Source organism: Ziziphus jujuba, chromosome 10, assembly GCF_031755915.1.
Source record: "Ziziphus jujuba cultivar Dongzao chromosome 10, ASM3175591v1".
NCBI classification, from domain to species: domain Eukaryota; kingdom Viridiplantae; phylum Streptophyta; class Magnoliopsida; order Rosales; family Rhamnaceae; genus Ziziphus; species Ziziphus jujuba.
The window spans coordinates 22146881-22156104 of record NC_083388.1 but is presented as its reverse complement, the minus strand read 5'-3'; the positions used below and the strand labels follow the sequence as shown (position 1 = coordinate 22156104).

At 36.0% G+C, this 9224-nt stretch overlaps 1 protein-coding gene across 2 annotated transcripts; it reads left to right on the top strand.

Moving 5' to 3' along the window:
- Window positions 1-402: 402 nt before the first annotated feature.
- On the top strand, window positions 403-3726 carry LOC107412034 (amidase 1). 2 transcript variants are annotated; one of them, XM_016019733.4, is made up of 10 exons: window positions 403-561; window positions 668-820; window positions 958-1082; window positions 1180-1305; window positions 1556-1738; window positions 2040-2187; window positions 2302-2470; window positions 2902-3036; window positions 3130-3307; window positions 3522-3726. In XM_016019733.4, the coding sequence occupies exons 1-9, from the start codon at window positions 449-451 to the stop codon at window positions 3265-3267; spliced, it is 1290 nt and encodes a 429-aa protein (XP_015875219.2). In that variant the 5' UTR covers window positions 403-448; the 3' UTR covers window positions 3268-3307; window positions 3522-3726. The 2 variants fall into 2 exon arrangements, with proteins under 2 accessions (XP_015875219.2, XP_015875218.2); XM_016019732.4 differs by having other exon boundaries at window positions 3441-3726.
- The last annotated feature ends 5498 nt before the right edge of the window (window positions 3727-9224 follow it).

The window sequence follows — 9224 nt, the reverse complement described above, 5'->3', positions numbered from 1 at the left end:
TAAAATTCTTTTAAAATAGCATTAACAAATAGATTAATTAGAAGTTCCACACCGAACAGCTTAGTTGGTACGGTAACGCCCAATCCTCAAACATGTAAAATGGTTCAAATCATCCAATAATAAAATAATAATAGTTAATTAGGGACCCATAGTCGGAGTTTTTTTTTTTTTTTTTTTGGGTAATTACCAATAGTCGGAGATTGTATTGCTTGGAGTCGTTCAATTATTTGTATATAAAATGAGAGTATAAAACGTAGCTAAACGTCAGATATAACTTTTATCCGAGTCCACACAACCAATAATATGTTTCCCGTTTTGCCCTCTTCAAGGCCTTTTTTTTTTTTTTTTTTGGGGGTTAGCAAATGAGTGGATTCCACGTGGGTAATAATCGATGTAGTATATAACTGACATTTGACGTGCAGATGAGCTTCAGTGAGAAGTGGCTGAGATGGCAAGAAGAGACTCCGACTATGGAGCTTTCATGGAGAAATTCGTTTTACAACCGAGCTCTTCGCAACACCAACTTCCCCTAAATGCCCTCACTTTTGCCGTCAAAGACATGTACTGACTCCCTCCATCTATATATTTATTTCAATAATTTTGTTTTTTTTTTGTTTTATTTATTTATTTTTTTGCGTCTATGAAACGTGTAATTAACTTGAAACAGATTTGATGTGGATGGATATGTAACTGGATTTGGGAATCCTGATTGGGCAAAGACTCACTCACCTGCCGCATCAACTGCTCCAGCAGTTTTGGCCATCTTGAATGCTGGTGCTAAATGTATTGGTAAAACTGTCATGGATGAAATGGCATACAGGTCAATAGTATAACATATATAAATTGGATTTGTTTATGCTTCTATTTCACTTTACAATGTTACCTAATTTCTGTATCCCTTTTGAATTTCATGTTGTAACCGATTTTCATATAATAAAATGGCTATTCATTTGGCAGTATAAATGGAGAAAACATACATTATGGGACTCCCAGAAATCCATATGCGCCAGATACAGTTCCTGGAGGATCTTCTAGCGGGTCTGCTGTTGCAGTTGGTGCTAACCTTGTAGATTTTTCCTTAGGTGAGTGAGCTAATTGTCCTTTCGTTGTATGATTTTTTTTTTTTAAACAATGTTTTCCCCTCCTATTTGGAAACTAGAATGGTTTTCTCTGTTACAGGAACTGACACTGGAGGAAGTGTAAGAGTACCTGCATCTTATTGTGGAATTTTCGGGTTTCGGCCTTCTCACGGTGTTATTTCTACTTCTGGAGTTATCCCTATGGCACAAAGTTTTGATACTGTGGGTAAGAAACTGTAAATTCTAAATACAGCTCACATTGGCACAAAATCTAGACCATGTTACAAGCATTTCTTGGAACCCCAAGGTTATTGCTAGGTTACATATATATATATATATATATAATATTAAACCTTCATTTCATCTTGCTGTACTTTTGCTGATAGAATATACAGTTCTCCAATATATTGCAATTGGTCATGTGTTCCTCTCTACCGTGAAAGATATTTTTTATGACGCCAACTTTTGTGATTTAGGATGGTTTGCTAGGAATCCTGTGCTTTTGAATAAAGTTGGACGTGTACTACTGCAATTGCCCGACATAAATCCTGTCACACCTGCTCAGTTTATCATTGCAGATGACTGTTTCCAGCTTTCAACTATTCCGAGCAGTCGAGTAGAAGAAGTTCTAGTTAAATCAGTTGAGAAGTTGTATGGAAGTAAGTGATTTGACCCTTGTACTCTGCGAGTCTTAGGCGTTTGATAAATAGATTACAACATTACACAGTTTCTGATGCAAGTTTTCCCTAATAAGTTTCATCCCTTAAAGAATATATGTATCACCCTGAAAATGGTCAATATTGAGACTCTCTCTTTCTGGAGATGCAACAAAACATAATGGAAAGCTGCCGAGCTCTATAGAAATGTATTGTAAATGCAGAATTTCATTGTTTTCTATGCTTCACACCCATCGTTTTCATGTAAATATATTCCCAGTTGATTTAATTGCTAACACCTCAGGTCGTCTTGTTAAGCATGCTAACCTTGGGGACCATGTCAAGGAAAAAGTTCCAAGTTTGAGTACTTTCCTGCCTAAAGCAAATGCAGATCAAGAATATAATATACCATCCTTAGCAGCACTGTCAAGTGCTATGCGTCTACTTCAGCGGTAGAAATTGCTTTATTTGACTCCACTTACTTGAATGATAAGTTCGATATGTTCAGAATCTTGCAGAATTTCTTTATTTATGAGTTTTGAATTGATTTGTCATGAGAACTATAGGTATGAGTTCAAGAATAACCATGGCAAATGGGTGAGTACTGTCAGACCTGATTTAGGTCCTGGAATTTCAGAACGTGTACAGGAAGCTCTAAGGACAACTGATGAAAATATTGATATCTGTCAATCTGTGAAAACTGAGTTACGTTCTGCTCTTGCTGCTCTCCTTGGGGTAAATCTTTTCTCCACAAGTCAGAATTCTGCAATTTTGGTGTTTAATAATCCTAAAATCCAATTTCAATAACCCTACACTTAGAAATCAAGTTGCATTTAACAATGCCTATGTGAATTTTCATGTAGATGAACGACAAAAAAAGTCATGAGCTTTTCTGGCAGTACAATACATACTTTTTGATAAGTAATATAAATTTGCTTGTGCAAGTAGGCATGTATATCATACTTCATATGATTTCAATGAATCTGGTTTTCCAAGGCTTAGGTGTTCTGTGAGTTTGAGAATGGTGAGAGATTAAGCAATTTCATGGGAGGATAAGAGACTGCATTTGTCTTCCAGTATGCTCTTACAATACTACGTAGCAGAAAAGAATGGACAACGTGTTTTGCTTATATTTCTGTTTTGCTATTAATTTGAGTTGCTGCCAGGATTTTGGTGTACTTGCAATTCCAACAGTTCCAGGATCTCCGCCAAAACTACAAATAGATCCTACTACACTGGAAACTTTTCGTGCAAGGGCTTTTAGCTTGCTATCCATAGCTGGAGTATCTGGATTTTGCCAGGTTCCCGCATTCTGTGTTCTCTTCTGGTATATGTCTGCATGCAAAACATTAATATTTTGGTAATCTTGAAATTTCCTTTGGGTGTATGTATAGGTAAGCATTCCACTGGGGCTGTACGACAACCTACCTGTGTCAGTTTCCTTGTTGGCAAAACACGGCTTAGATGGATTCCTTCTCAATCTAGTTGAGACTCTTTATCCCACCATCAAAGAAGAGCTTGGATTGCAATAAAACAAGTTACTAATCCTGCTCCCCTCCTAATATGTTAAGTGTAAGCTCTCTATCCTGCTCAACCATTTAAGATAGGCTAAGATTTCCTTCTATTTTCATATTTGCGCATCATTGTTTTTTTCCCGTAACTAACAAATCGCCCTTACTGTCAATCTTATGCTTAATCAATGCAGAACTTAGTCTAATAGAAGGATTTTGCTAAGAACCAAGTACTTGACCAGGGAATTAGGAGAATTTTCCTTTTCTGCTTGCAGGCTAGCATGGGTTTTATCTGAACCTGCAATAGAGAGATATAGTTGCAGCTTCATGATTTTCAGAATTATATGACCCTGTAAGTAACTTTTATTAAGGTTATTATGTATTTATTTCAATGAAATAACATGTAAATTGTATAATATAATATGGATAAATTCCATTCAGCATTTATGGAAAAACAAAGTTCTGAATGTTTTACACAAACTCCAAGCATAAACCTCAGTTGGCTTAGTAAACATGAAATGATTTCTTTCATGCATGAAGAATGATGACTAAGAAGAAGAAAGAAGAAGAAGAAAAATGACGAGAAACAGAGGTAAAAATGGAAAATTTAAAGACAAATTGCAGGATAATTATTCAATGTCGAATACTTGTAGGCCTATTTTGGGTAGTCCAAAAAGGAGGCCCACAAAGATGAGCCCATGAACCATGGTCAACGAATGAGGGTGGGTAGGTGAGCATAAACAACCAGTGACCAGTAAACTTATGGAGAATTTGGAGGAATACCCACCGAAATAGGTGGGTAAGGAAATATGCCCCCTCTTTTTCAACTTTTTTTCATCTACCCACATGTTCCTCCTTCCCGAAAAGCACAATCCCTGCATTGCTTGCTTTCCTTCATTTCTTCTTCCCAAACCCACACACAATCCCATTGAACTTTGACGATAAAAAACTGATGAAAAATAATTAATTTCTTTTGAAAGCCAAGAAGAGTCGCATGGGAGCTCAAGAATTTACTAATTTTTGGAACTGAGCACCATGTTTTTAATATACCTTGATGTCAAAACCCAGTAGCTGGGTTGCACTGCCTTGGCTTGGATTTATGACTTCTGTAAGGATACACTTTGAGAGAGAGAACTTGAATGTGAGGAAGGGTTACTGCTAAGAGAGAGAGAGAGAGGGAAATTGAAGGTGAAATGTGGCAGGTGGAATATTAGTAAGAAAGGGAGAGAAATTGTGTGTGGTGTGAGGGTATACTTGGAATAATGAAAAGAATGTGGGTAAATGAAAAAAGTTTGAAATCAGAAGGGTTGTTTTCCTTAATACCTTTAAAGCAGGGATATTGAGCCAAATTCCTCTAAAATTATTTCAAAAATAATAACACGATTATTGGGCCATTTACCCTAAGATTTTATTTAAATCCCACATGAGTGGAGCAGTATCCAAACTCCATGCCCTTGTAACTCGGCATTGCACGGTTCCGTTTACAGAACATGGATCTCTTATGGGCTTGGATCATCTACAGCATAGCATCTTGTTCCATTGAGCAAATCCAACTTAGACATAAAAATGCATCATGACTTTGATTGTGATCCATGATCATTAAATTGATATCCAATGAGAAACTTAGTAAAATCCTAGCATGTACGAAATAAAAAAAAATAACAAGGATACAAAATTTTTTATTTTTTTAATAATTTTTTTGAGGAAAAAATACAAACTTTCTTTTTAATTTAAATTAAATTTTGTTAAATTAAACCAGAAAAAAAAAGTCATGATAATAATAAGTAAAGATAAAATCATCAAAAACTAAATTTATATGTGTGTGTGTATATATAAATATACATATATATATATATATTTGCCAAATATTATAGAAACATTTTTTTTTTAATCTCTTGTTTGTTATCCGAGCCCACCAGACAAAATCGGAGCCGAGAAGTGGCAACCATGGGAAGGTCGCATATGGAAGACAGCAACAAAAACGGGAATTTTATGTAGACGTCGTTTGTTGTTTATATCGCCAGCCCATCGTTAAGTGGAAATTTTTCAATCTGAAATATTTATAAAATTTTATATGCATATATATATATATATACTCTTTTTTATTTTATTATATACTCGTTTTTATGTTATTTCATTTTTAATGTGTGTTTTATTTATCTTTATAAGCTAGTATGAAGAGAGTTAGGATGGCTATTTTCTCTGAGGAAAAATGCAAAAGAGAAGGATTTTTAAGTTTTGTTAAAGTCAGTTTCAACAGTTTGTTATTTTGGATTTTGGAATTTGATTTAATGGTTAAGTTTGTTTTCGCTCACTAACTGCAAATTCTTGTATTTAGTTGTTAATTTGGCATCAAAATTAACCACCTCTTTAAAATCCAAAATAACAAACTGTTGAAACTGTTTTTAACAAAACTAAAAAAATCCTTCTCTTTTGCATTTTTCCTCAGAGGAAATAGTCATCCCAACTCTGTTCATACTAGTCGATAAAGATAAACAAAAAGTACATTAAAAAAAAAAATATATATATATATATATATATATAGATAGATATATGCATATAAAATTTTACAAAGATTTCAAATTGAAAAATTACCACATAACAATCAGCTGGTGATGAAGGAAATATGCGGAGCTTGTTTTTGTTGACCAATTTGTTAGCACATGATTTGACGCACCTTTCAAGGGCATCAACACCAAAGTTCAAGAATATGACTCACAATAACATCGTTAACCAGTTTTACAAGATCCGCCAATGAATAACCAAATCTATCCGTTGCTACTTTTCAATAGTTTTTATGTAAGCCTACAAAATTTTGCCTTGAAGGGAAAAAAATATTTAAGGATATCTTTGACCATTGAAACTAGTACTTTTTTAGATAAAAAAAAAAAATCAATTTCTATTCGATTACTTTTGAAGTTTATTACCCCTCAAATATTTATCTCTTTAAATATTATTTCTATTATTAAACCGTACTCATTAAACTTATTCATTGTTTTATATCACTACATTATAATAGTTAAATAAAAAACATAAAATACCAATTTTGCACTTTATTAATAAATAATTTTTCGTTTTATTATCAATAATTATAAGTCAAGGTTTTTTTTTTTTTTCCCTTTTCTAAAAAAGAAGTGTTTTTACTTATGCTGTCACACTTGATAGATCTTATAATGTGGAACATAAAAATTCTTCAAAATATCATTAATAAATAATACATAAAAAAATATCTTAACAAAATGAACAAATAAACTTCAACATTCAAAAAGGTCCTCCAGACTAACTAATATAAAATGAATAACAACTAAAACATCATTAGCCTATGCCAAATATAGCTATCAAATCCAACTATTTTAAAATTATGATATACCTGAAACCATAACAATAAATAATAAATATAAAACTTAACAAGCTACTGAGTTTTTGATAAATACAAACAAGAAAATACTTAAAATGATAACAAATAAATATCCAAAAATAATATTTAATAATATAAACAGAAATTTCATATAAAATATATGAGATAAAAAGAACAATTCTAATTGTTAATTATTTAGTAGGACTTTGTGTCAGGACCTGTCCAGAATTCCTCCCCGGAACCCTAGACAAGCCCTGATCCCAGGGAAATACCACCGAATCTTCCAACGGAAAATCCGGCAGCACCTCCCCTAAGGGTAGGACTTACCTCAAATTACCTACATTGAAAACACACTTCTACGATCATCCCCTTATTCCTCCCGCAGACTACAAATTGTTCCACAAATTTCAGCACTTCTCAACAATAACAACAGTCCAGTGCATAAATAAAACATAAGTGTTCCAATAGTATACAGAGCTTTAAGGAGTGCTAATCAACAGAAATACAACAAGGATGAAATAAATAATACACTGAAATGAAAAAGTACAGAAGTACTTCTCGAAACACAACAGCAGCGGAAAACTTGGTTCGCTCTGGAAGAACGTCTACCACCACTTGCACCTAAGGGAACGGAACTTAAAAACGTGAGATGCTAATCATCTCAATGAGTGACCCTAACTACTGAACACTTTTAATGATAATAAAATAATAATAATAACAATTAAGGAAATTGAATAAATACCAACAATTAATAAATAAATAATAATAACTGTTGGAAATAATAATTTCCCTCAAAACTCTCACTAATCGCTCTGTTTGAAATGTTCCCTTTTTAAAACAATTTCACAAAACCCGATGTGCGTACTTCCCGAAAACCAAGGGATTAAACCATTTGATAAACAATAAATAAATAAATACATACCTCAATGTATAATTAAAATGTAATAAATTATAGTAAATAATTTTTGAACACCTTTGGGGTTTAAAACATTATTTGCAAATTACACCTAACGCACCACACCATATACCGGTGATGCCCTCCGATACCCAGCGTCCCGAGCACCGACTGGCAGGGGGGGTTAAAAAGAGAAACCTGCAAATGGCACTTCGGCGTCCCGACAGTACCGCTGCTGAAACCATCATCCCGGCCAAGGAGGGGGGCAGCTGTGGCCAATAACAAACTTGCCTGCCCACGGTCCAATGGCAACTCACGGGTGAAGTAATACCTGCGCGCTAAACCACATAATACTTGCGCGCTACCACGTGTCCATACACCAGAACACCAATACTGTATGAGTGCGTCTAAAATAAACATTATTAACCAACCGTACCGTTTTCCAAAATTACCGTGGGAAATACATTAAATTCATACACTTACCATCCCACATATTTTTATTTAACCAAACCGGTACGAAACATTGATAACACATAAACCACAATTTTCTCGAAGTACGAGGTTCAACAATAAAAATACCGCAGGCATAATTTATAAAATTTAAACAAATATTTTTGTAAAATATTTAACCCAATTATGCCCGAAAAATATTACTTAAAACCACGTACAATTAATACCGAAACATACTTTGCTCATGCATAATAAATAAATTAAACCACAATAAAACCATAATTAAATCACACCACATGAGCATAATTTAAATACCAATTTAAATACCAATTAAACATAGTTAATTGCCCAAAATAACTTTTTGAAGGTGGGTCACTGACCTTGAGCGCGTAAATCAACTAAGATCCTCATCGGGATCAACTCCACCACTCGTACGCGCACCTAAACAACCACAGTGTACCAACCAAAAATATTAATATTTTATTCGGGTAATTCCCAAATGGGTACCCGGGGAGCGAACACCAAACGATATCTAAAGGTTACGAGTTATATACCGAATCGAAGCTCGAGTGATGAGAATCACTGATTCGGTCTTACTTTCCGGTGATCGGACCCGATGGGGTCGGAATCTCGCCGGAAAGCTTTTCTGGTTTCGGCTCCGCAATTTTCCCAAACCGTCGCGAATTGGCGGAAACTGATGCCGGATTTGGGTTCAGGAGGTCGAACACAGTGGACTGGAGCCGATCGGGAAACTGGGTACTCGCCGGAACAGTAACTTCCGGCTAGCCGCCGCGGTCACCGGCAACCGTCGCCGGCGGCGGCGAGTACGGTGGCCGTTGGTTGTGATTTTTTGCAGATTTGTAGATCGTGGGGAGAGCAATCCAACGGAATCGGCGGTGAGGCAAATGGAGGCCGGACGGCGGAGAAATCACAGTTTGAAGATTTCCGGCCCCTCGTCGGAAAACGCTCCGATCCCGGCGCGTCGGTGGTCCGGTGGCTGTGAAACTTGGTGGGTCGGCCGGACTTGAGGAGAGGATGAAGGGTGTCTGGCGCGTGTGGCCGGAAAATGGCCGGAAATGGGTCGATCGGCGGTGGCCGGCGGTGGAGGGAAAAAGTCGCCGCCGATCTTCGAACGCTCGATCCGGGCGCGTCCGGCGGCCGATCGCCGTGAAACTTTGAGGTTTTGCCGAAAATGGGGAGGGGAATCTTGCTGGCCTGCGCGTGTACAGTAGATTGGCCGGAAAATTTGAAAATCTCCTGTGGCCGGTCGGATTC

Coding starts and splice junctions, on each gene's coding strand:
- LOC107412034 (XM_016019733.4), top strand. CDS start 449: ATGGCAAGAAGAGACTCCGACTATGGAGCTTTCATGGAGAAATTCGTT. Junction 1,083..1,179: donor CCTTGTAGATTTTTCCTTAG/GTGAGTGAGCTA, acceptor TCTCTGTTACAG/GAACTGACACTGGAGGAAGT. Junction 3,037..3,129: donor GAGTATCTGGATTTTGCCAG/GTTCCCGCATTC, acceptor GTGTATGTATAG/GTAAGCATTCCACTGGGGCT.